General features: G+C 38.7%; 4 protein-coding genes and 1 long non-coding RNA gene across 8 annotated transcripts; 2 read left to right on the forward strand and 3 right to left on the reverse strand.

Moving 5' to 3' along the window:
• Positions 1-1,434: 1,434 nt before the first annotated feature.
• Crcp (CGRP receptor component) lies at positions 1,435-2,668 on the forward strand. The gene is made up of 4 exons (XM_071787253.1): positions 1,435-1,820; positions 1,901-2,029; positions 2,103-2,367; positions 2,481-2,668. The coding sequence occupies exons 2-4, from the start codon at positions 2,022-2,024 to the stop codon at positions 2,586-2,588; spliced, it is 381 nt and encodes a 126-aa protein (XP_071643354.1). The 5' UTR covers positions 1,435-1,820; positions 1,901-2,021; the 3' UTR covers positions 2,589-2,668.
• Denr (density-regulated protein) lies at positions 2,619-4,058 on the reverse strand. Of its 2 annotated transcripts, XM_071787250.1 has the most exons (6): positions 3,906-4,058; positions 3,630-3,833; positions 3,323-3,407; positions 3,062-3,244; positions 2,845-2,984; positions 2,619-2,757 (listed from the first exon to the last, which is right to left on the reverse strand). In XM_071787250.1, exons 2-6 carry the CDS (start codon positions 3,729-3,731, stop codon positions 2,713-2,715), a joined length of 555 nt encoding a protein of 184 aa, XP_071643351.1. In that variant the 5' UTR covers positions 3,732-3,833; positions 3,906-4,058; the 3' UTR covers positions 2,619-2,712. The 2 variants fall into 2 exon arrangements, with proteins under 2 accessions (XP_071643351.1, XP_071643352.1); XM_071787251.1 differs by lacking the exon at positions 3,906-4,058 and having other exon boundaries at positions 3,630-3,899.
• A 1,693-nt stretch (positions 4,059-5,751) lies between these two features.
• Positions 5,752-21,471, forward strand: Clu (clustered mitochondria protein homolog). 2 transcript variants are annotated; one of them, XM_071787248.1, is made up of 17 exons: positions 5,752-6,174; positions 12,544-12,821; positions 13,141-13,563; positions 14,013-14,379; positions 14,533-14,669; positions 14,931-15,211; positions 15,280-15,406; positions 15,736-15,910; positions 15,991-16,193; positions 16,310-16,451; positions 16,708-16,913; positions 17,047-17,253; positions 17,339-17,437; positions 17,646-17,990; positions 18,259-18,531; positions 18,740-18,865; positions 19,062-21,471. In XM_071787248.1, the coding sequence occupies exons 1-17, from the start codon at positions 6,072-6,074 to the stop codon at positions 19,713-19,715; spliced, it is 4,146 nt and encodes a 1,381-aa protein (XP_071643349.1). In that variant the 5' UTR covers positions 5,752-6,071; the 3' UTR covers positions 19,716-21,471. The 2 variants fall into 2 exon arrangements, with proteins under 2 accessions (XP_071643349.1, XP_071643348.1); XM_071787247.1 differs by having other exon boundaries at positions 5,753-6,174; positions 16,310-16,466.
• On the reverse strand, positions 21,470-24,446 carry LOC139818517 (U6 small nuclear RNA (adenine-(43)-N(6))-methyltransferase). The gene is made up of 6 exons (XM_071787249.1): positions 24,133-24,446; positions 23,550-23,766; positions 23,129-23,269; positions 22,658-23,018; positions 22,298-22,493; positions 21,470-22,184 (listed from the first exon to the last, which is right to left on the reverse strand). The coding sequence occupies exons 1-6, from the start codon at positions 24,235-24,237 to the stop codon at positions 21,684-21,686; spliced, it is 1,521 nt and encodes a 506-aa protein (XP_071643350.1). The 5' UTR covers positions 24,238-24,446; the 3' UTR covers positions 21,470-21,683.
• Positions 24,447-24,838: 392 nt separating this feature from the next.
• Positions 24,839-26,402, reverse strand: LOC139818520 (uncharacterized). Of its 2 annotated transcripts, none has more exons than XR_011733437.1 (3): positions 26,192-26,402; positions 25,097-26,123; positions 24,839-24,976 (listed from the first exon to the last, which is right to left on the reverse strand). It is a non-coding gene; the product is annotated as an uncharacterized lncRNA (long non-coding RNA). The 2 variants fall into 2 exon arrangements; XR_011733436.1 differs by having other exon boundaries at positions 24,840-25,241; positions 25,323-26,123.
• Between the last annotated feature and the right edge of the window lie 6 nt (positions 26,403-26,408).

The following is a 26,408-nucleotide window of genomic DNA, read 5'->3' on the forward strand; positions in this document are numbered from 1 at the left end:
TATATATATATATATGTGTATAATTAGGCGGAGAGATTTGGCCTAGTTTACACCGACCGTTTGATACGCGTACCAAGTACCATATCCGTATCAAATTCGTATCAAATCTCGGTTTACACCGGGATAACCCGAGATTTGATACGGATTTGATACGAATATAGTACTTGGTACGCGTATCAAACGGTCCGGTGTAAACTAGGCCAAATATGAAATGTGCAGAGAGTTCTTGCGAACATGGACGTAAAGCCCGGTGTCCACGATGCAAGAACTGTGTCCAAGTTTCGGTTTAAAGCCCGGTGTCCACGATGCAAGAACTGGGTCCAAGTTTTGGTTTAAGCCAATGAAACTGCTACTTTTCTGTAAGAGCTGCAAGATGATTGGCTTAAACCGAAACTTGGACACAGTTCTAGCATCGTGGACACCGGGCTTAAGCCAATCAACTTGCAACTCTTACAGAAAAGTAGCGGTTTCATTGGCTTAAACCAAAACTTGGACACAGTTCTTGCATCGTGGACACCGGGCCTTTAGATGAGTATGTAACATCACACACACATATATATGCTGCGTTCGCTTTGGACGCTTTCGTGCTGAAAGCATGATGCATCTTTTTTCAACATGTAATGAGCAATAAAGATAGACTGACGCTTTCAGCACGAAAGCGCCTAAAGCGAACGCAGCCATAATTGAAGATGTATGTACATACATACATACAATACATATAATATATAATACATCCGCTGTGAAGAACCGCTGCACTTGACGCGGAACAGCGAACAAGTGCAAACGGATGTAAAGCCCGGTGTCCACGATGCAAGAACTGTGTCCAAGTTTCGGTTTAATGCCCGGTGTCCACGATGCAAGAACTGTGTCCAAGTTTCGGTTCAAAGCCCGGTGTCCACGATGCAAGAACTGTGTCCAAGTTTCGGTTTAAGCCAATGAAACTGCTACTTTTCTGTAAGAGCTGCAAGTTTATTGGCTTAAATCGAAACTTGGACACAGTTCTTGCATTGTGGACACCGGGCTTAAGCCAATCAACTTGCAACTCTTACAGAAAAGTAGCGGTTTCATTGGCTTAAACCGAAACTTGGACACAGTTCTTGCATCGTGGACACCGGGCTTTAAAGCCTTGTGTACACGATACTAGAAATCGGTCCGAGTTTCGGTTTAAGCCAATGAAACTGCTGCTTTTCTGTAAGAGCTGCAAGTTGATTGGCTTAAACCGAAACTTGGACTGATTTCTAGTATCGTGTATGTACACAAGGCTTTAAACGCGTAGTGCGATTTCGAGCCCGACTGCCCGAGCACACCAGGGAGTCGATTGTGTATGTACATACATACATATCTTGAAATGTGAAAGGTGAAAATTACAAAAGTGAGGAAATTTACTAGCGTATCTACGATTTCATTTGTGGAAATCTAGTAAAATCTGTTCACTTTTGTAATTTTCACCTCGTTTCAAGATACACAATCGACTCCCAGCATTTTTTCCCCTCCACTTACGTACACAGAGCGCTCCGTCTCTATCCGTGTGACGACAGCAGACGAGGCACGAGCAGACAGCTCCAGTACTCCACACGAATAGACGAAGCGTCTCGGTGTGCGTAGGGGGAGGGGGAAAAACACCGATGTGCTCGGGCAGCGGGCTCGAAATCGCACCACTTGATTTGTGAATTTGTGATTTGTGTATACAGTTGTAACTTGTAAACAGAGCCGGAGAGCCCGAGAGCATATCAGAAACGTGAGGAACACCGCGCGAATCATGCGTCCAAAGAAAGACGACGATTATCTTGAATTCGTGGATTAATAATCGTGGAACTATCGTAAGTGAAGAATCAGCGCACTTTGGATATTTAAAAAAAGGTGTTAATTACTGGGCGTCCTAACCTCGAAATTTGAAAAGGTTAAAGGGGTACCATAACTAATCACTAATCGGTTGCACATTAAAAAAGAGAGCATCTTATTAAGTCGCAACTACTTGGAATCGTCATTATAAAACCTCTTTCAGTTCAAGAGGACACAACATGAAAGTGTAAGTTATCAAGTTCGTTAGATCTCGTTTCGCTCGCGATAATCGTTAGCTTTTACCGCCGTCAATCTTTCAGCATAAAAGGAAATTGGAACACCCTTCTGAGCAATTACGAAGTTCTGAATATTTTGCAAAACACGAAGTCTTATAAGAAGCAGATGAATCAGCTCGCAACCATTACTTATCAGACGATTAAGTATCTGGAAGACACGCCGTGCAAGAAGCAGAATCCAGAGAAAATCCGCGAGTTCCTAAAAGCGATGGAACCCATTAAATTGACCAAGGCCGAGAAGCTTACTCTTCTCAACCTCTGCCCCACTACATCAGTCGAGATACAATTGGTACGGTTCCTTCTTTCCTAATAAATATCCTAATTAGGAAGCGGTGGAAAGGAGATTTGAGTCTCTGAATATTTCAATGGACTATAGATCTATTTTGAAATGTTTATATACAGATGGTTGAAGAGAGCGAGGAACGGCTGTCGGAGGAAGAAGTGAAGACCGTGCTTCAAATCGTCGCAAATGTGCGGGGAGATGAGCAGGACGCAGAACAAGAGACCTAATTTTAGATCTTAAAAAATAACTTATTTAAATATATTTTGCGTATGTACATTTTATTTATAATAAACACGACTGGAAATAGTGTATAATTAAATTATTGTGCGTGCGTAATAGTGGATAGCCTTATTATCTCTTTTGATCTCCAAGATCGTCTATAGAGTCCTCGTCAATCTGAAAAAGAGCAGAATTTTCCATTAAGAAACTTTTGCGTTTGATGGCTTTTATTCTTTTTTTCCTCCTTTTAAAACTGTAACTTACTTGTGGCCATTTCTCAGGTATCACCTCGAATAAGTCATCCTTGACGTCTCCCTGTATGACAATCTCATCATCGCCAGTCACGCTGGATCCACAGGCAAACTTGCTGCCGAAAAATTTCGCTGCTACCTTTAAGTCGATGTCTGTAAAGAATATATATTTTTCAACATTGAAATTATTTGTTTTGCAATCCGTTTAAAGGGTCGATTTGATGTGTTACCAAAAGTGCTAAGGCCAGTTACAACTGTGACAGATTTCTTCTTTCCTCTAGGTGCTCTAGAGATGGTCACCAACCGTGGTATATCCTCTTTCTTCTTGGTTTTCAGCATACCCTTACCGCCTCGCTTCTGCCGCTTCTTCTCATCCTCCCCTGTGCTGACTTCGGTGGAGCCATCCTCTGTAGCTGGATTAGAACATAGTCTTTCAGTTAAAACCTCCGACTGTCCAACTGTCTCCGGTGATCAAAATTCTCCATAATTACCTAATTTCATTTTCTCAAATTCGGTAGGCAGATTTCTCTCCAGCCACTGCTTGCACTTGTCATATTCCGGGTAGTATTCGCAGTACTGCAAATCAACAATTGGACCTTAATTCACGTTATCCCATTGGAAGAGATGAAAAAATTAGTGCAAAACGTTTATTATTTTGTTTTCTTTCTCTAAGATGCGATATGCTATAATTAATTTTCAGTTATAATTAATTTCATTTTAACGATTGTCAATGATGACTCGTCTATTTTCGTCATCGAGTGCACTTTCTTCGCATCGATATCGAAAGTAGCGACTTACCTCGATGGGTAGCGAACAGTTCCCGCAGTACTGGACCCGAATAGGATAAGTGACATTAGGATCCGGTCCCAATCGAAACTCCGGCTGTTCCTCTGCTGACATCCTTGCGGCGTCTAACCTTACTCCTTACTCGCGGTCTCGTCGGGCAGTCCTTTCAAGTCGAGGTCGTTTTAGAAATTTTTCCTCCGTGCCGCGCCGATCTTCCTGGAAACGCAACGTTACTTATTTTCATGTATACAAACAACTCTGCCGACAAATATCTCGCACCGCGCGCACCGTTAGGTTAGGAGCCGCCAGGGATGTAGAGACCTGCAGATCGATTTTCAAGACTCGATAGCGTAGAAAGTGATTTTCGATTTCTTGAAAAGCTGCTTGAAAATTGTAACCAATGCGCGCGATGCGACTCGTCGTTTTTAGCACGCGTGCAATCTAGTGAATTATTACAAACGCACCATTTATATCCATTTCGATCAAATGCAGATTATGCACAATTCGAATATAATTATTGACTACGTTTACACGGCTGCTTATAATCCGGTTTAATAATATACTGTATACTATCCGATTTAAAATTTTTCTTCTTTTGATTACAACGATCATTTATGAACCTATTTTAATACTCTAAACATTTGAATCAATTTTTGATATTTATATATTTAAAAAGTTGTAGTTTTAATTAAGTATCAAAAAAGACTCATATCTAAATGATCATTATAATAAAAAAATTTTTTGAATCGAATAACACGGAGTGTTATTCAACCGGATGACAAGCCGCCGGGTAAACGTAGTCAATAATAAATATACATTTTAATATTTCTAATCTTGTTTTACAAATTAAAGAATACAAGAAATTAATAATTTTATTTATATAAAAAAATAAGATATTGTTTGATGGTTTTCTATTAATCACCGAAAGTTAATTACAATTTAAAGTCAAATAGCGTTTTCGATTGGACCGGATTTAATCGCTTCTACAGCAATTAACCCTCGGAGAACACTACACGTACCTATTTTTTCATTCACGGAGAACACTCTGGGTCAATCTGATGACCCTAATACATTCACTTTGATCGTTCATCATTTTAAATTGACGAGTGCGATCAGCTTGAAAAAATTTCCAGATGTACTTGGAACATTGTTAAATCAATTGATATAAATAAAAAATGCCGTTGAAATTACTTACATATTTAAAAAAAATTGTTTAAACTTAAAAAAATTTTTTTTAAGTTTTTTAAATATGTAAATAATTCCAACGGCACTTTTTATTTATATCAATTGATTTAACAATGTTCCAAGTACATCTAAAAATTTTTTCAAGTTGATCGCACTCGTCAATTTAAAATGGTAGACGATCAAAGTGTGTGTAGGTATTGACCCAGTGTTCTTTTGGAAAAAAAACATAATTTACAAAAAAAATTATTTTTTTATTTTTAATATTTCTGGCTAAAAATTTTTCTGGCAAAAAAAGGGTCAAATTGACCCTGTGTGTTCTCCGAGGGTTAATATCGTTACTTCGGCACATTGACCAATAGCCTTAAGAAATTGACCAATCAGTCGAGTATTCTCCTCATATTCCACTGTGATTGATCAATTGCTTACGGCTTAAGGAAATTGATTGGTCTATTTTCATAAAGCGGGGAGCACACACTTCTGCACAACGCATAATACGTAAGCATAAGAAAACTGATTGGTCTATTTCCTTATGCACATGTGTATGGACCAATCAATTTTCTTATGCTTACGCATTATGCGTTGTGCAGAAGTGTGTGTCCGGGCCCTAAGCGGGGAGCACACACTTCTGCACAACGCATAATACGTAAGCATAAGAAAACTGATTGGTCTATTTCCTTATGCACATGTGCATGAACCAATCAATTTTCTTATGCTTACGCATTATGCGTTATGCAGAAGTGTGTGCTCCCACTTTAATTGCCGATCAAGTGAACCGGAGCTAAGCGGAGCGGGATGCGTTTCTAGGGACTTTATTATTTATTAGCGCACGCAAAAAAAGCACCAGGGGCGCACGGACTAATCGCGTGCCGCCGCGAGGGACCAATCGCGGGCCGCGCCGCAGGCTGTACCCCGTTCGAAACGCACGTGCAAGCCGTGGGATTCGCGCGCGCCGGAGTCACAGCATATACTGTGCAGTGTGCCGGAGTAGTGTGCCGCCCCGTTGAAAAGTCGGACGTCGTCGTCGCTCTCCGTCCCGGACGAACGATTCAAAAGGGTGTGCGTGCGCGTGACCGTAAATCGCAACGAGGAGAGCGAGTAAAGGACGAACGGACGGAGAGAGAGCGTGCCTCGCGCGAGCGGAGAAAGGCAGCCGGAGGAAATAGAAAACCGCGTCGTCACGGTACACCCTGACGTCGTCATCGTCGTCTTTATCGTTCCCGTTTTCCTCTTCGTTCTTCGTAGTCCGATCCGAGTGGCCTAGTCGCGGAAATGGCAGTCGGCGCACAGATCGACACGTCCGAGCGGGAGACTGGCAGCGCGAAGATACCCCTGCTGAACGGCGATCAGGTGCACGATGCCACGAAGGTGACCGGTCAGTACCGATGCTCGCGCGCCCACCCACGAGGGTGCCGCGCTCCGTTTCTTTAAGGTTAATCCGCCGCGCTCCGACGATCCGCGAGCCGCAAGCGTTATGTAATCCCTCGACGGGGACAACACCGTCCTCGTCTCGTAATTCCCGACGAGGACGGCGGCTCACGCGGCTCGTCGGAACCGTTTTGCTTCGTCGTTCAGATCATCGAGCGCGAGGCAAGCCGGCCTCGATCGAGCGAGGAGAGAGATAGAGAGGGAGCGAGATAGAGCGCGAGGCGCGTTATGTAACTCTACGAATTGCGCGAATCTCGGCACACGGGGTCATGTGAGCCGCGGTATAGCGAGGAGGGACGCCGGCGGAGGGGGGAGGCCTAGCAGAAGACGCGCCGCGGCGCCAATGGACGAATTTTCTTACCGACCTCTCTTCCGGCCGGCGAAAGCAAAGCATCTTCTTCTCGAGCTGAATGTTGAGTGAATTGTATCCGCATTTCTTCCCTTTCCTCTTTACCACGTCACAGCTGCGTCACGCCGAGACGGTCCGTCCTTCGTACCTGTGGAAATACTGGGAATCGCCAATCGCCGCCAAACTCGCTCTCAAAGATAAGAGCGATTCTTCCGGACGGTCGAGTCGCATCGAGACCTTTCTCGAGAGAGTCATGGAGAGTCGCGGAGGTATTCGGAAAAACCGAGACACCAAGCATGTCTAAAATCGGGACGGAAGATATCTTAAAGACATCTTTTTGAGACGTCTTATGTCTTGATTTTAAGAATTACCGACATCTTTTTATTAGAAGATATCTTTGAATTGACTTTACAGAATTGCAAAATTCTTTTACACAATTAAAGTACGCACAAAAATCTAGAGTACGACAATCGATTTTGTATAAAAAACGAAAAGAAATTAAAAATTTGGGCACATAGAGCTGTCACCTGACGATAATATTTGCTTGATATAAAAATACTGCAGTTTATCATACATACAAAATGAAATTGAACTTTAGGGACAGCATGTATCGTGCAGTTAGAACTAAAATTAAGACATCTTATGATGTAATGTCTAAAAAGATGTCTTATGTCCCGATTTTGGACATGGTGCTATCTGTCTGGGAAGTTACCGAGAGCGAGGAACTTGTGGTCTCTAATAGCCGTATTCATAGTCCTTTCTTAAGGATAAGGATTCCTTGTTTCTCATTCTATGTTTCATAAATCTTAAGGTTCCTTGATCGGTCAAGGAAGGTTTATGAAATGTAGAATAAGGAACAAGGAATCCTTATCCTCAAGGAAGGACTATGAATACGGCTATTTAGATCGAGCCGCTTCTCGCGGGGTACTCAGATACCCGAGAACTTGCCGATATACTTGCGAACGGAACTACACGAGATTACAGTGCAAGGTTCTGCCTTTCTCATGCGACAAAGTCGCAATTGAGAAATTTGAAAAACCGCCCTAGATATCTATTCCTATCTAGATATCCATTAAATATCTGTTGGATGTTATGCTCTGTGTGGGCGGCGTTTACCTGCCAAACTCCAAAACACTGGCGAAGGACGCTTCGAGCACGTGTCGGGAATTTCGGCAGTTCGGATAAAGATGCGACTTGTCGGGATTCCCCAAAACTCGGTAGCAACTCGGAATGAGAACTCACGAGGCTCGGCCGATCCATGACGAATTCTCCAAGCGAGCATCTCGATTCGGTTCTAAAGGGATGCCAATATGATCCGTCTGTAGATCGTCACTCACGACGATAACGAGGACACACGCGCCGCAAACGTAATCGCATTTACGTAATACATCTCCAGCTGTGCTCGGGACGAAAACATCGATCGGAAGTATCGATTCTGCGTGAACGCCGGGCCTCCGCGGGTACCGTTACTTACAAGTCTCGAATTTTAAAGCGAAACGAACAGCATGACGTAATATTTAGGATTAGGATGCATGTTGCACAATGCACGATATGATTGTGAACGCTGGATTGAGATCGGATATATATTAATGTATCGATTTTAGCGATATGTACGACGAATTTCCATACATAATCAATATACTATACTATACTATACTATACATAGTATAATATATTATAACATAAAATAAACGACCGGGGGTGATGCAACACCGATGCTCAGAATGACGTCAATATATGATGCAATGTATTCGTGATTAGAACGAATGTTGACATTTTCAAGACCAGAAATATATTTCGAATGATTTGCAAGATTTATCTTTGAGACGGCGACAATGCGGCGACTATTGATGTACAATCATAATGAAATTATCCAGACGCCTATTTTAGATAATCTTCTGGGGTTGATTTGCCTTTGAATTTGCCATTTGGATAATCTTCTTTTCGATTTTGTGAGAGATAAAATAATTTTCTCAATTGTTTTGTTAGGGTTTGCTCTCTTTGCTCAACCGACACAAGTGGAAAAAGTATAGGGAGAGAAGCAATGGAACACGTGTTCCTCTTTCAAAGATCAGCGTTGATTGATGGGAGGGTTTGAAGGATGTAACTCACCGACGAATACTTTTCAGGACACACTTTTCCTTCTCGGACGTGGAACGGATGAATAGCACGTGTGTGCTTGAAAAAATTTGAAATTCATAAAATTATCAAAAAACAATTGTCCTCGGATTAGAAAAAGGAATTGTTCTAAGCGTCAAGTAACAATATTTTTAGTCCGTGGCGAGACGTCAGTTTGTACGAACGTTTAACTACTCTAACAATTCTAAGAGTTGCATCAGAAAACCCAGAAACTTGACCAGACGCGGCGTGAGAGCCATGTGTAACCGCTCGTGTATTTGCAGGTTTAATTAGAAGCTAGGAGGGAAGAGAGTCTCGTGTTAACGATCCGTCTCTTGTGCACGTGTATCAAGGGAACAATGCCCATGCGGAGTCGCCGAGGGTACCGGTATCGATAGCCGGGGTTATCGGCGCCGGCTGTTATATTGTGCCGCCCGAGTTCTGCACGTCAGACAAACATCCCTCGATGATAATCGAGTCGGGCTTCGGGCTACTAACTGGCGCAATTGCAGCTAACGCTGACGCTCGTACTTTCACCTTTGAGCTTGCGTGTTTAAATCGATCCTCCTCACGTGTCTCCGGCGCATCGTGAACTCGCATAACTCCCGTACAGTAAACCCGTCGCTTGGACTCTATATTTAGCAGTAAATGGTATAGCCATCTACCCCATATATCTATCTTCAAGTTTATATATTCACGTCCGCCTTTTCAATTTCTTGACATAGATTCTGTTTGTTTGAGTAGACGTCTGCAAAATTGCGAGGTCTTACAGATTACTTCTAGATATTTGTATTCTTTGGGATTGATCTTCGCAAAAATAGGCATAATTTAAAATTTGCTCCTTAAATTAAATAAATCTTTTATTACCTATTTAAAAAATTTATTTTATTTCTTAATTTATAATATAAATCTTTACATCTTTAATATCGGATATCTGTAACATTAAATTTTTTAACCCCTTTTTTTATTATGGTAATATAAATCTGTTCGCGAGTTATATTTTTTACGTTTCCAAATTGTATTTCAAGTTCTCTCATGAAAAAGTATTTGATGATTTTCGATACATGGTGTGCTTAAGAAATTCAAAAGAAAGTTATTAGGAGATTGAATGGGAAGACTGTATGAAAATACATATAGAATTATATTGAAAAACGTGACTAATCGATCATTTTCTCACCAGGGTCAACTGACGACGATACCGCATCACGATTCCGTCATTGGGATCGCGCCGGTGAATTAAATTAAACGGCGAGAAGAAAAGCACGCGGCAATTCGCGAGTATTGATGGTCATCTGGTTGTGAGAGGGTTTTATGAATGATATTTTAAAGCCACGCGCGAATTTCGCATTGCCGTATGAATGAGACTGATGCGATAGTATTTATCAACACGCTCCGCTTGAGAGGCAGATGGATGAATAATATCGATCGTTCGTTCGCGATAATTATTAGCAGCGATGTCCTAATAACGTCACCGCATACATTCTATTTATCTGCCTCTTATTACGAGTGAGTCGTGAATATTGTTATCATCTGTTTAGCCGCTTAAGTGCAGCCTCTTTTTAGTGGATTTTATTTCGAAACTTAGACAGCTAATAATAGATATCCGTATAATAACCGAAATAATTAAGTTATAAAACGTATGCAACAATTCGTGAGTTCTTCGAAATTCAATAACTTTAAATATTAGTTTTTAGTTGAACCGTTCGACTGAAGCTAATTTTTTTTCTTATTCTTTTTTATTCTCTATAACGCTATATATTTAAGATAAAGATTTTTAAATGGCATCTTTTAAGCATTCATTAAAAATATCAAGTTCAAATATAACACGTTTTTACGATATTTTACTATCATTATGTTATTTCTAAATATACTTATCGATAATATTCGTTGTAATCTTCGTGGTCCTTCTCCACATAGATCCTTCCCACCATTTATCACGCATTTTATGATAAAATGTCTTATCTCTGCATCACGTTAACGTACCGCGTTGTAACAGGAGTACAATGCTTCTACACAGAACGACGATGGAACCGTACACGATAACACGGTGATAAGACAGCAAAGTAGGCGATAAGCGCTAATAAAAGGAATGAGAAGGAAGAGTTGTGTACGAAGTGTCTCAAACCGTAAAATTCCGTTATCTAATTGTCAAGGATGAGTTTTCATTTATTACATAGAAGATATGATTGTAACATCTCTTACTTAATTCAATTTACCTCGTGATTCAAGTATCCTCATGCGTAAAGAATCACTTAAGAGAAAAAAATTTAATATATACGGATTATTTACTTAAATTATAGAATTTGTTTTTGTCTTGTCGACTTTTTCTAAACTCATGGTTTATGTGATTCTCGGCACTTGAATTGTGGGACAGGTCTCTTATCAGTAGCCACGACTCGACTGCTGTCGTTGACGATTACTCGAAGTCGACGATACTTACGAAACGTGACATGGCGTCCTTGATGGTGGAAAATTGCGATCATTTGTATAAAACTATGTGTTAATTGCGCGGTTAAACATTTTTACGAACTGTTAAAATCGGAATGCCAAGCATCCGATTCGACCATTATAAAAACAAAACTTCTTGTTATTAATTATAATAAGAATGTATATTAGCGTTTTTGACTGAAAAAGATGCATCTATATGAATTTAATTTTATAGAAACTAATATAATTAATGATTTTGTTCGTTTTAATAACAACGATTAAAGCGATTAAGAAAGAAAGAGAAGGATGCAATAAGAAAGAGATAAGATAAAAACCCCACGTATAAAATGATTTATATTAATAGATATTAGTTTAATAAGAATTGGTACTGTTAGATTTTAACAAATAATATAATAAGAGATTAAATTAAATAGAGATTCCAGGGAATGAGAAACACTAAATCGACAAGACTAAATGTTGTTATGACAAAAGATAACGTAATTATTATTGCTGCTAACGATTCAAGAGGCATTCTCTTGACATAGATTGTTGCTGGCACTCCGAAGCCGATGCGTATTGCAAACACGTGCCCCAATATAAATAGTACGGTGCGTACTATTTACTTTGCCGCTTATTTATAAGCGCACCGGTGAATGCGAGTGGTGAGGGAGTGCGTCTGAGAGTGCATCAGAAAGTGCGCCTGACAACGTGAAACTACTTTGACTCGAAGATATATTTATATCTTGTAAATGCGTCGTGTTCCTTTCAGTGTCAGGGCGAGAGCAAGTCATTGTATTCTGTGATTTCTTCTCTTCTGATTCAATTAATTTTTTTTATTTATCTCGTCACTTAGGACTGTTTCGTCTAATCTGAATTCGTATAATGAAATGTATTAAATAGAGATCCGGATATAATGTCAAATCTTCCCAAGTTATTCTGTAAATAAAACTTATTTTCAAAGAAATTTGAAAGTTTAGATGAATTTAAGTTTAGTTACTTTTGATTATTTGTGTATTAATAACTCCTAAAACCGTAAAAATCTAAGCAATTACATACACCAATAAATTTAATGGAAAAATTTTGATAAAATAATTGAAAGAAAAAACGGACTCTCTCAGAGTCATTCGTGTTCTTAATATTTCCATATGATTTTTTATATACTTATTCCAAACCAATAAACCGCAATTGTTGATTATTTGTCGGTCTTTATTGATTTGGAAAAAATTCACACAGAAATATTATTAAAGATGAATACTCTGTTATGGCATTAAGCCCTTTTTTCTTTAGTTGATTTATTAAAAGTATAGGATCTCTTTTTAGTATTTATTTTTTACATAAAATACATCTCTTAATTATATAATACTAAAAAGTCTATGAGATAATTCGTGGGACCATTCCTTACATATGATGGATTATTCGTAGAAGTGAGCAAGGAGGCAAATGAAAATGGAAGCACAAGCACGGCCACGGAGAACGTTGTGGAAAAGGGGGAAGTTGAAGCGACGAAGGAAGGTGAAAAGGAGAAGAATGAAGACAATAAAAACAGTGATAAGAACGAGAAGGACGGCACTGACAAGGAGAAGGATGCCTCGAATGAGCAAGAAGTTGTTTTCATTCAGGACATGGGCTTCACTGTCAAGATTGTCAGTCCCGGTTCTGAACCCTTTGACATTCAGGTGTCCAGTATGGAGCTCGTACAGGTAACCGTTCATCTTTCGAATAATAAAAGTGTCATGTGTACACTGCCTAAAAACATACTGTTTCAATTAATTATATTATTAGGTTACTTAATGAAATGTCTTTATCAACACTTTAAACTTAATTTTACTTTCTAACTTTTTCTTTTTAATGGCATATCCTTTTTTGTTTATTAAAACTTTGTGTTCATTGCTTTGTGTCATATTTATTATATTATGTCATGTTTATGTTAAGTTTATGGCAAGATTTCTGTAAAGTATTTCGATGAAATCAACGCCTAAACTAATATCTCTACTCTTTACTGATGTCTTTTCTTTGCAGGAAATTCATCAGTTACTTATGGACCGCGAAGACACGTGTCACCGCACGTGCTTTTCACTGCAGCTGGATGGCAACACGTTGGACAATTTCGCCGAACTGAAGAATATCGAGGGTCTGAAGGATGGCTCGATCATCAAAGTGGTGGAGGAGCCGTACACGATGCGGGAGGCGCGCATACATGTGCGACACGTACGCGATCTGCTGAAGTCTGTGGATCCCGCGGACGCTTACAACGGCGTCGAGTGCAGCAGCCTGTCGTTTCTCAATGTTGTCACGAACGGTGATATCCTAGAGAAGAAGAAGACCCGGGCGGATTCGGTCGATTGCACGCCACCCGATTACATTATACCCGGTTGTAGGGATAGGCCCCTGTTGCCTCTCCAACCACAAGCGAAGGAGCAAAAGTGCCCGCCGTGTCTCAAGGTAAATAATTTTTGAAGTCATTTGATAATTTAATTGTAGGAGTTGGAAAAGAATAAAATAAGAAAAGATATGTTACATATTGAATTGACATGATGAAAATACTGTATTATTGATATTTTTTCTAACCTTCTCTAAAAGTCTAAGAAAGATCAAACTCTTGAAAAGTTCTTTAGTTTGGATGCAAATTTTCTATTTCGGAAAGTAGATATTAGAAAATCTTTTCATAAATCTAAAGAATACAGCTTAGATAAATTTATTTAAAAAACGTAAAGATTATGTATATTTATCCTAATTTTATTCGAAATAATGAAAATTAATCGCTTCGAAGAAAAATTGCTCAAAGATGATTAAGTATTTTTTTTATTTTTTAAAAAATTTAAAATTAGATTTTACCTTTACCAAGAAAGAAAAAACAAAAGGTTTCTAAATTTCTTTTGTATTTTCCCTAGGTCCTAACAACGTCAGGATGGAATCCACCACCTGGCCACAGAAAACTTCACGGCGATCTGATATACTTACACGTGGTCACATTGGAGGACAAGCAATATTATTTGACCGCGTGCGCCAGAGGTTTCTTTGTCAACCAGTCAACCAAAGAAGTGTTTAATCCTAAACCAGCTACACCTAGCCATTTATGTCACAGTTTGATCGAGCTGTTGAATCAGCTCAGTCCAACCTTTAAACGAGGATTTGCTTCTATGCAACGGCGCAGGACGCAGAGGCATCCCTTCGAACGAGTGGCCACACCTTATCAGCTGTATGCCTGGAGCGCACCGCAAATCGAACACACCATTGATGCAATTCGCGCGGAAGACAGTAAGTTCTGGAAGTAGTAGAGAAACTTCTCTAACCGAAGTCTACTTTATTTACCTGTGTTACATTTGGCTTTAATCACTCGAAAGTGCTAATGGATTAATACCGCTTGCGAAAATTGTTACAGAAATTTAATTTAATTAATCTTCTTCTTAGCCTTTTCCTCTAAGTTGGGATACGAGGAACACATCCCGGGACAAACACGCGATTGGAACGAGGAACTGCAAACTACGAGGGAATTACCGCGTAAAAATCTTCCCGAAAGATTGCTACGAGAGCGTGCCATTTTTAAGGTTTGCCGTTAACCCTTTTTCTTGATATAATAATATACAATACAATGTCTCCAAACTAGTAGTACAGAGAAAATTGTGTTCTTTATCTTTTATTTTTTCGTGGAAAATCATTCTTTTTTTAATTATTTTTATAAATGTACGATAATAATTTTAAAATTGAAATAATATTATATAATAGTGAAAATAAGTGTCACTTTTTAATAGTTTTAATAATGAGTTCTTAAATAATTTCTAATAATTAATTATTTTTGCATTGTTTAGGTCCACAGTGACTTCGTGGCGGCCGCGACTCGCGGAGCGGTGGCGGTTATCGATGGCAACGTGATGGCGATCAATCCTGGCGAGGAAGCTAAAATGCAGATGTTCATCTGGAACAACATCTTCTTCTCGCTCGGCTTCGACGTGCGCGATCATTATAAGGAGTTGGGCGGTGACGCTGCGGCCTTTGTTGCGCCTCGCAATGATCTGCAAGGTGTCCGAGTATATGCGGCTGTGGACTTGCCCGGTCTCTATACTCTCGGCACTGTCGTCATCGATTATAGGTGTGTTTCCTGGGGTTTTTTATTAGTGTGTTTCTTAATTAATAATCTGTTCTATGTGAATTTTCTAGAGGCTACCGCGTCACCGCGCAATCTATCATACCAGGTATACTGGAACGCGAGCAAGAACAATCGGTAGTCTATGGATCGATCGACTTCGGGAAGACGGTTCTCACGCATCCAAAGTATCTTGAATTGGTAAATAAACAAAATACATAACTAAAATCTGCATAACAATAATAAAATTATTGAGAAAAATATTGAAAAAGAGATAAAAATAGTAAATTAATGGTTTTTCTTTTACAATGTAAAAGCTAAAGGAATTGATTAATCAGTTATTACAGTTTTTTAGTTTCAATTAATCTTACTTTTACATTTTTCTTTCGTTTAATTTCTTCAATAAATTTTCTTCAGTTTAATTAGTTTTTTTACTAAGGAAAAGAGTTAATGGTTTTACTGTCATTATAATTATCTTAGTATCATCTAATGTGTCTTATTACTCAAATATTTTTGATACTCGCGTTCAGTTAAACAAAGCTGGGCAGCAGTTGAAAATTCTTCCTCATAAAGTGATCAACGACGCAGGCGAGGAAATCGAACTTTGTAGCAGTGTGGAATGCAAGGGTATCATTGGTAACGATTCGCGGCATTATGTGCTCGATTTGTTGAGGACCTTCCCACCCGATGTAAATTTTCTGAAACGTGAGTCGAATAGTACTAATTCTACTATAATGTGAAAAAGAAGCTGTTTTATTCATTTGGAAAACATTCTTCTCGTTCAGTTGAAGGTGTGGAACTGAGCAAAGAAGCACGAGCTTTAGGTTTCCCAGTGGAACACAAGCACAGACTGGCCTGTCTGCGGCAGGAACTCATAGACTCGTTTGTCGAGGCCAGGTACGTTCAATTTATCAAGCACGCGGCCGTTCATCTTCAACAGCTTACATCAGTTAGAAGATCTCAAAAGGAAAAAGAGACGACTGTAAAGGTACATGTAAACAGATATTTTTCTATATTATATTTCATATTTTATTACATTTATTCCTCAAATGCGAATAACTTGAGATAGTATGTGTACAAGATAATACAGACCAATAATTTTAGGAAGATAAGAAGGAGGACAAAAAGGAAGATTCGACTGCTATTGTAACAGTGGACAGTAACAAGGAAGACTGCGCTCAATCTCTAATAGAGGCTGATGAGGCTAAGAAGATTGTTGAGAGCATCACTGATTCAATCACAGGCGGTGAGAAACAAGAACGTGCGTGTTATCTTTTCATGCATCCATTGACTATATAGGATCATATATGTGAAGAAATAGCCTTCAAAATTTTACCAATTATCAGAATTTATTAGAATTATCAGGATTTTATTAACATTGAGAGAGGAAAATTGTTAGGAAAAAAGAAGAAAGAATTGAACAGAATAAATTATAAAGAAATATATTGTTATAAGGCCGAGAGAGAACTAGTTTTGTAACAAGGTTTATTTCTGGGCGATAGTGGAGGAAAGCACGAGAGAGATAGTACGAAGAGCGGCGACGGCGGTGGGTAGTCTGCGAGAAGCCGAGTTCGACGTGAGATTCAATCCGGACGTGTTCTCGCCCGGCGTCAAGCATCCAGATCCTAATGGTCCCGATCTGAAGAAGCAGAAGCAGTTGGTGAAGGACGCCGCGGACTTCTTGCTCACTGTGCAACTGCCGACATTTGTAAGTTTGTCGTAAAATTTAGCAGCACAAGTTTTTAGTATTTCTGCAGTTAGATGCAAAATGTGGATTGTTTCTGAATGTACTTATAATTGTACAATTGTATTTTTTTTTCTCAAAAAAATCTTTGTTCCAGATTCGAGAGTGTCTGGATCATACAGCGGCCGCGATGGACGGTAGCACGTTAGTGGAGGCTCTCCATGGTAGAGGCATTAATATTCGCTATCTCGGTAAATTGGCGGCTATGTTAGCAGCGGTACCACAGTTGCAGTATCTCAACCGCATTGCTGTATCTGAGCTGATCCTCCGATCGGCCAAACACATTTTTACCTCTTACATGCAGGTACAATATTTAGATGTGCAAGATAAAATTACGGCATGTTTAATAAATATGCAAGAGACAATTGTGTAAATGTGTCATTTTATAGGGTACGGAACTGATGAGTCTATCCGCGGCCGTCAGCCACTTTCTGAATTGCTTGCTGTCATCGGCACAGATTATACACCCGCAACAAAATCTAGAAGAGGTACGATTAATTGTAGCACATTTATAATTCATGCATAATTATTAATTAATTAATTAACGGTCAAGTTAAGTAACGATTAAGAGGATTGAGATTTTGTTAATTGCAAGTCAATAATAAAAACAGTGAAGAACAACAAATAGTTACTAAGAAGATTATACTTCGTGTAATTAAATTTCAGTAGCTAAATTTAAACAATTTTTTATTTCAGCTTCAGAGCAAAACTGCCAAACGCCGCAATAAACGCAAGGGGAGGAACAACGGGCCACTGCAGTCGGAAGTAGAGTGGGCATCGTTGACGCCTAAATCGTTATGGCAGCAAATTAAGGGTGACTTAAAGGCTTATTACGACTGGGAAACACCAAGCCCGGAATCTGTGGAAGCCACGATAGAACACTTCCATTTACAAAAAATTTCACTGTTGCGCGGCTTCTGCGTCAAGACCGGTATTCAGATACTACTACGCGAATACAACTTCGAAAACAAGAACCGTGCGACGTTCTTCGAAGAAGACATATTGAACATCTTCCCCGTCGTCAAACATATCAATCCTAGAGTAAGTAGTCGATCTTAAATGCATACAAACAAGATTAATTAACTGATAGCTAATCAAAAATTTAAAAGTAAATTTGTGAAGCAATAATTCATTAAATTAAGGAAAACTATAAATTTTAAATCTTAAAAGAGTACATTTTTTACTCAAATTAATATTTAAGGAATTTAAAAAATTCTTAAATTTATAAAAATCTAACGAATAATTTTCGTTTAAGGTAAAATTGCGTGTGACAATAAAAAGCCAAGTAATTTCAACTTAACTTCTTTAGGCTAGCGACGCATATAACTTTTACACCACCGGCCAAAGCAAGATCCAACAAGGATATTTAAAGGACGGATATGAACTAATCAGCGAAGCGCTGAATCTTCTGAATAATGTCTATGGTGCTATGCATCCCGAAATTGCCCAGTGTCTAAGAATGTTAGCAAGATTGAACTACATAATGGGTGACCATGCGGAGGCACTCGCCACTCAGCAGAAGGCTGTGCTCATGTCGGAGAGGGTTAATGGTATTGATCATCCATACACCATAACAGAATATGTAAGTTATATCACAATCCTCCTAAAATAAATAAGAGTTGTTAAAATGATAACAGTGCAAAGTAAAAAAAAAAATTCTACGCATCATAGACCTATACACTGTGTGAATTATATTACTGATATATACAGAAAATATACAAAGGACAATATAAATTATGTAATATTCTTTACAGTGTAATAATGAATAATGTATTGTTTTTTGTTTGCAGATACATCTCGCCTTATATTCTTTTGCCAACGGGCAAGTATCCGTATCATTAAGATTACTGTACAGAGCACGTTATCTAGCATTATTAGTCTGCGGTGAAGATCACCCGGAAGTGGCTTTACTCGACGTAAGTCTAATCAGAAATTCCTCGTATAAAAATTACAAAGTTACAAAGTACGGGTTATTTTTATATTTTGTATATATATATAATTTTTTTTATAATATAATTATAAAATAGTTTTATGTATTTTTTAATGCATCATAAATTTCCCAAAAAGTTAACATTTGAATTACAATAATAATATCATATTTGATTTTTGCAGAGTAACATCTCGCTGATTCTGCACGCGGTCGGCGAGTACGAGTTGTCGTTGCGTTTCCTGGAACACGCGTTAGCCTTGAATCTACGTTATCACGGTCCTCATTCGTTGAAGGTTGCGGTATCGTATCACTTAGTAGCACGCACGCAGTCATGCATGGGTGACTTTCGAGCGGCGCTGAACAACGAGAAGGAGACCTACGCGATTTATAAGCAGCAGCTGGGCGAGGAACACGAGAAAACGAAGGAGAGTAGCGATTGCTTACGCCACCTGACCCAGCAGGCGGTCGTGCTACAAAAGAAAATGAATGAGATTTACACGGGCAAGTCAGGCGTAAGCCTGCCACCGATTCAGGTGCAGCCGCCTAGCATGGGCTCTGTGCTGGACATGCTCAACGTTATCAATGGCATACTCTTCGTGCAAATTAGCCAGCAGGATATCGATAACTTCAAGGCAGAGATCGAAAAGCGGCAAAAGGAACAGTCGCCGGATGACGGCGAAGCCGTTCTGGCAATCACCGAAAAGGATTCCAAGAAGAACGATAAAGAAATAAAAAAAGCAACGGAAAAAGTCGAGAAGGTCGAGCAGAAGACAACAAAAGACTTGGAAGCTAGCAAAATTGGCGCCTTAGAGTCGGGCGTGGCGACGAAGAGCTGAGTCTTTCGTTCGCCGACGACGAACATTAGTAGTCTTTCCTTTCTTTTTTCTAAGCCCTAGTCCTTCGTCGTGAAAAATGACGATTTCGCGCGAGGATCGTTGTGTACGATATATATATATACTTGATACTTGCACCGTTTTTGTTATACCATTTAAACGCAATTAAGATACGAGACTCAAAAAAAGAGACGAGACACAAGATTACCGTCGTTGGTAGTGTGTTTGTGAAGGTAAAGGGAGGAATGTATCCGTCGAGGTTGAATTTGCATGCAAGATGCACATTTATATCAAATGTATATAAAGACACAGGTGCCATGTTGCTTAAAGAGAGCAATTTGAAGTGAAGATTATATCTTCAAGTTAATTAAGATAAAAGAGATTGTTCCCTTTTCGCCATTGCGTGAAATCAAAAAAAGCAATACCATTTCTTCACTTGCACGCACGCGACCACGCAATTTTTTAAGGTTTAAATTGTTTACCATGCAAAATGCCGGTGATACAAATACATCGACGGTGCTGGTTGTTAATTTCATCAAATTAAGTAACGTTCAAACTTGACTAAATTCGTATCAGACTCTCGAAATTAATTCCTTTTCTCTATTATTTTGTAAAGCGAATTTGCAACCCTTTCGACACACTCTTGAATGTATTAGTGCTTATTAAAGGCTGTCGTATTACACAAAACGCATGCATAAGCAGGTGAATTTACGAGACTTGAGTATGATTTTGCATGTTGCAATTTTGCAATTTATTAAAATATATATTGAATATTTCATCATATATATGTTGTGCGCAACATAGATGTGTGTACACATGCTTTAATCTGCATTAATATAGCGCATGCACCCATTTATACGAATTTACTCAATAATGTTTCATTTTTTTTTTCCTTTTTGTGACATTATCATATTGTGCCGTTCAGGCATATTGTCGTCACTCCATCCTAATTGCCACCGATAAGAAAAATAAGAAAGTATTACGATATTTACAGTTCATCCATACGAGTATAATTCGTCTTATTTCATCTTCTATTACAGCAATTCGCGAGAAAGTGCTTCCTCTTATTTTTATGGATATTCTTTTTCTTATTAACAGACGCCTGCTTAATATAAAGATATCCTAGGCATCTCTAATGCGGTATCGAGAATGACGATGATAATAGTATAAAGTAGCGAATGGTATTGTTAACCGATCATGTTTGTAATTAAGGACGCAATGGCCAAATGTTAATCGAGTCATTGTATGTCGTAGCTGATTTCAAGTTGCGCGATTATAGTCTTAGGACCGTAAGTAAAAGAATCGATTGTTATCCCGCTGTTAATATTAATTATAATTTGTTTTACCCGCTCCACGGATCTATCCGTAGCCCGATCCGAAATCTCTCGCCGCGGTTCGACCGAAAAGCAGTGACCGCGACACCGATAGTCCGATAGTAATCGTGTCGCGAGGTTTTTTATTATTGCAGAAAATAATGTTGATTATTCCCGTTATAGCCCTCGTAGATTTTACGAGTTTTCAGGCCTGAAGAAAGTACCAGCAATTTTTCTGCAGTGATAGAAAAAAAAACCAATCAATCAACCGATCGATATAGTCGACCTCTGCCCGCCGTCTCTCTCGACGGGCTCATTTTCGCATTGCAATAATAATCGTAATAACAAATTACCGCATTGCACTCAGATAAATTGTATTATAAAGAGAGAAATAATAATCATTATAGGGGGGGGGGGGGAATTATATAAATAAAATTACAAAACTTCACATATATCATAAAATAAAAAGAACGTTACAAACTTGGTTTACATATACTATCCTGTAGACATACATTACTATCCTTACAGATTTTCTTCAACATGTTGCATGGAATAAATTGTTTTATATGTAACACGGCGATCTAATTAAGAACCTTCAGAATTTTCTGCAACCTATTTATTGTACATACGCTAAATCCTTTCTACTGCCTGATTACGACTAGAGCAGCGACTCTTTTGTCTTCTTTTTCTTTCTCTTAAATTTTGATGGATTATCTAGAATCTTCTCCCTCACTCCCAGTTTGTTTATCAGGTACTGTCGGAGCGAATGTAACGCGTCCAAACCACCATACCCATTTTCGAACACCATCCACATCCTGAGTATCTCGTCAGATTGTGTAATTACATCCTGAGAATCATCAAGGCTTTCAGCCTCTACCCAGAGCTTACAAACAAGCAGAGGGACGTCTTTGTCAGGTATTTCTTTATCAGAATTTTCTTCGTGCGGATTCGTCGTGACGTTCTCAGTTTTCAAAGTTTCTTCAGCGCACGTATTCGCTTCAATACACTCGCCATCTTCACCTTTCGCTCGTTTTAATACAATCTGTTGCGCTAAACGCCGCTTTCTGCGCGTATGCTCCCATGATCTTTCTCTTGCAGTTACTTGACACGCCCAGCCGTCGAAACTGTCCTCAGGAACGGGTAAATCTTGCAATTTGACCTGTTGCAGTAATAAAATTAAGTTTGCGAAATTTTTAAAAATTAACTCTCAATTACTTAACGTCACGATAATCCACAAACTTAACGTTAGAAATAAGGAAAGTGATGCGTTACGTTTAACTCTTCCGCCGTTGATCTCAAGAAGCTTATTATATCATCTACGCAAGAAAATTTATCCTCCACGGGAAACGTTATCGAAGTTTTATAATTTCTCAACGATTGCACTATGGACTTTCCGCGTTTTCTGATGACAGGTGCTGTAGTGAGATTCACAATACTTTGCGGTAGGAAGCTCCAAGCCAAACCCCATCTGTCGACAAATATACTATACAGCTTTAATAAACTCCATAAAAGTGATAAATAATTAGTGATATAATAAAACTAAGTAGTTAATAAACTAATATCAATCTGCGTTAATAGATGTTGTATTTAAAAAAATTATTAATGATTTATTAATTTAATACGTTTATTTACCGTGTTGTGTGCCCTTGGCAGAATTCCGTCCACGTCATATTCTTTATATCTTTCGATCTTAGCAATCGTCTTAAACTGACCAGATCGGCTTTCCTACCGATCATTGTGCTGTAGATCTTTATTCGATCTCCCACTTCAACACTCTCTTCGATCATCCTCGTCACAAAGCCCACTTCGCCACCCTCGATCTTCAGCTCGCCATCATTTCCGGTAGGCGCATTTCTCGGTGGCAGAACCTTCACGATTTTTTCGAAGCCGTTGTCCTCGCTCTCGAAAAACGGCGGATTGCACATCGAGAAATCGTAAACTCTATCGGTCTGTACCACGTCCTTAAAAATTTTATCGGAGTTCACTGTAATTACTACATCAGAACATCCCATTACATGAAGAATTAAGTTTTGATTCTAAAGGTATCTATCAGCTTTTAGCTTTTATTTCGCTTCAAGAAAAAGAGTGTTTAATAGGACCTACTTTCAATTAAATCTTGCAATTCGTTCCTCCTTACGCATTTCTGGGCGTGCTCCATGCTTCTCTCATCCACTTCGGTACCAATCACTTGACATTTGTAGATTTTTGCCAGCAACAGAGCGTATATACAAACTGCTCCTGTTCCTATTTGAAACAAAATTGTTCAGAGATCTCGAATAGCAATCTAAAATGTTATATTAAGCATACATGTACATCACAAGATGAATGAATCAAATCATATAATATTATATCATTTAATTAAAGTTATCTTTACCGTTGCAGTTATGATTAACATTGTAACATTCATTACTTTAATATCATAATATGATTGCAATAATTTCACTTTTTCTATTTCTAAATTTTCTAAATTTAGAAGTTCTATCGACACTTTGGGAAAGCATTTCCAAAAGCAGTTTCTAATCACCGATGTCGATGCCCGTGACTTTGTCCATCTCCAATTTAGAATGAGTCATCAAATCTTCCATCCACAGAATATAATTCAAGCGCAGGGGAATCGCCGGATTCAGATTATCCGCCGGGATGTTCACATGTAGATCAAAATCATGCTTCAAAAGTGTCTCCGTAAGCACGTGCAGGCTTTTCCTCTCTTTGAAGTCGATCCTAACCTTTCCTACAAAGTCCTAGGTAACCAACATGGGCAAAAAGCATTCTGTTCATTTCACGTCTCATTTGAGTGCGTTACACTTACAAAAGAGGAAAATACATGACGTAAGTATGCGTAAACATTGGCGTAAACATTTTCTACAATCTATTTGTCTATACTTTACTGATTTTTCCCTTACTTTCCTAGATCTGAAACGCATATTATTATATTATACTTGCATTACGCGTTACATATTTAATATATTTATGTTATATACATTCCAATAAAACATATGATATTAATACAATTATATTAAATTAAGTTTCTTTCGCGTTACAAATGTAATTTATTACATACATTATTACATTGTATTGCAATTTATAAATTGTAGAGAATATAATACCATTATCGCGATTTCGCGGAACTCCGGATACATGACCGCGAGTTGCTTGTAATCCGGCGGTCGTTTGTACTTGTTCCTCGGATGGATGTACTGCCGCACGCTCATCCTCACCGACCTCACCCCGAGTGGAAGGAACCGTCCGCTCCACGTCCGAAACGATGAATTACAATTGACGATTGATCAGAACCGACAGGACCAAGTCTGGCTCGCGTTTTTCACGAGGAATCGCACAAACCGGCTTGAAGCGCATCGTCAAGTTTGTTTACTCGCGTCAGCAGGTGCCGTGCAAGATGCAATGCCTGCCATCGAAAAGGTACAGCATCGAGAACGTGGACCACGGTCTTACATACAGGTCTGGAAACTTGTAGGGTGGGGAGTGACTCAGATAGTGAGGCAAAATGGCGAACCTAGGGGTGAGCCAATCAAATTAGGCCGCGTTCCGATGCATGTTCAAAGCGCTATTGGCGTTATTCTATCCTTGTTTATATTCGTATGTATTTGACCGGAAATGAATGTCCGGGAAAGAATCTACCATATGAAATCGTTTGTATTTCGTATGAAGACTTTTGAAGTGCAATTGAAAAGGTTTGTGAGTCATTCGTTTAATTGTAATTAATTAATTATTTTTACACCATGCATTTAGCCGAAATAGATAAATTAATAAAAGTTTTTATACGGAATTGTGTTGTATTTTGTATGAAGAGTTATGAAGTGTGATTAAAAAGGTTTGTGAGTCACCCAGATAATTTTAATTAAATATTTATAAACTCGGTAATTAGCCGAAATATAGATTTTTAGTTATTCATGTTAAAAGAAGAAGGCGCTAGTGTTCCCGAAGGTCCGTCTGCAATCAGAATTAATATGAACGTTTTAAAAATGATTTTATACTGAAATAAATAAATATACAGGCTAATAAGCCTGTAGCTATAAGCGATAGTTGCTAATTAAGTTTGTAAAGATGTACCAGCTGTGCAGGGTAAAGAGCAGGTTATCTCAAACGCCCTGTCACAACCCAATTAAAAGAGACTCAAATGTCATTACCCCTGAGAAGTACTTTTTGCCATTTAAGTTAGCACGTCAGAGCAACCGGATTGTCCATTGCGTTCCACCTTGAATGTTTTTTACAGTCGTTTATTAGGATTGCCCTACTTTTAAATTGAGCGCTTTTAAATGTATTATTATTAAACTACCGATATCGATATTAAAACTTGACAGAGTGACGTAAACTAATTCGCTCATAGTATTATAACAAAGTATATTATGCGTTCAAATTCTCGAAAGCTAATAGCTTCTTTACTATGCTCTCTCTTTATGTCGATCGATTTAGATAAAAATCTCCAAAGTCTTTCTTTCTCTCGCGATATTCGTAGAGTAAAACTGTACAAAAGCTCTACGAAATTGGCGATATTTTTCACGGATCTGGTTCGAGTCTCGGCTCTTGAGGAAGGTGCGCATGTAGAAAGAGTACGCCAACACAGTTTATCCTGCTAAATGGTTATCAATTCTCTATAAGTTCTGTATTGTACATAAATTATAGAATATCTAAACGTTTCTTTTTTTTTCGATGTCCTGTAAAATTATACAATAGAGTTACAAATAAAGATAAAGCCACACTTTACGTATAATTTGATTCAGTCTTTGCTAATGTTACATAATAACGTGCGAAAGAACTAACAGTTAGACTATTTAAGAGGCTATTTAAGAATTTTAATTGATACTGGCAGCATAAAACTGTTCAGCTAGCTTTACACAAGATAATTAGTCTTCTTCTTTATGAAATCGTCAAATTATGATTATGATACATTTCTACATTATCACCAGCATCGAATCTAATCTTATTTATCGTGATACTCTTGAGAAACTGTTAATCCATTGTCTTAACTCGATCGCGGCGCAGAACTGCGTCCACCAATATTGTTCCTCTCCCTCCAATCGATTCCCGTAAAAGCTGTCTACATATTGAACAGTCGATACAACGACGGCGGATTAGTCTGAAATTAAGCACACGTTAACAATCACTCTTTTTGCTAAAATCACAACTCTCTTTTCAATCGCATACCTTGATTATGACATAGACCAGCACGGGAGTCAGATCGTCGGCAGTAGGTATGCCTCTTTCCAACGCCATGGAGAAGAGATTCATGATGGTAGTCGCGCAATGAAATACACACTGCAACTTATCCCTAGGAGTCTTATACGCCGATATCACAGCCAATTCAGCCTGGGCCCATGACCAGGGGCATTCGTAATGATAAACTTTTGAAATGCGTAGGTCC

This window comes from Temnothorax longispinosus, chromosome 9 (assembly GCF_030848805.1).
Source record: "Temnothorax longispinosus isolate EJ_2023e chromosome 9, Tlon_JGU_v1, whole genome shotgun sequence".
Classification (NCBI taxonomy): Eukaryota; Metazoa; Arthropoda; class Insecta; order Hymenoptera; family Formicidae; genus Temnothorax; species Temnothorax longispinosus.

Coding starts and splice junctions, on each gene's coding strand:
- Crcp (XM_071787253.1), top strand. Junction 2,368..2,480: donor CATCAGTCGAGATACAATTG/GTACGGTTCCTT, acceptor GTTTATATACAG/ATGGTTGAAGAGAGCGAGGA.
- Denr (XM_071787250.1), bottom strand. CDS start 3,731: ATGTCAGCAGAGGAACAGCCGGAGTTTCGATTGGGACCGGATCCTAAT. Junction 3,245..3,322: donor ATTTGAGAAAATGAAATTAG/GTAATTATGGAG, acceptor GTTCTAATCCAG/CTACAGAGGATGGCTCCACC. Junction 2,758..2,844: donor TACCTGAGAAATGGCCACAA/GTAAGTTACAGT, acceptor GCTCTTTTTCAG/ATTGACGAGGACTCTATAGA.
- Clu (XM_071787247.1), top strand. CDS start 6,072: ATGGCAGTCGGCGCACAGATCGACACGTCCGAGCGGGAGACTGGCAGC. Junction 15,212..15,279: donor ACTGTCGTCATCGATTATAG/GTGTGTTTCCTG, acceptor TGAATTTTCTAG/AGGCTACCGCGTCACCGCGC. Junction 16,467..16,707: donor AGGCGGTGAGAAACAAGAAC/GTGCGTGTTATC, acceptor TCTGGGCGATAG/TGGAGGAAAGCACGAGAGAG.
- LOC139818517 (XM_071787249.1), bottom strand. CDS start 24,237: ATGAGCGTGCGGCAGTACATCCATCCGAGGAACAAGTACAAACGACCG. Junction 23,019..23,128: donor ATTGCAAGATTTAATTGAAA/GTAGGTCCTATT, acceptor GTTCTGATGTAG/TAATTACAGTGAACTCCGAT. Junction 22,494..22,657: donor TGCCAAGGGCACACAACACG/GTAAATAAACGT, acceptor ATTTGTCGACAG/ATGGGGTTTGGCTTGGAGCT.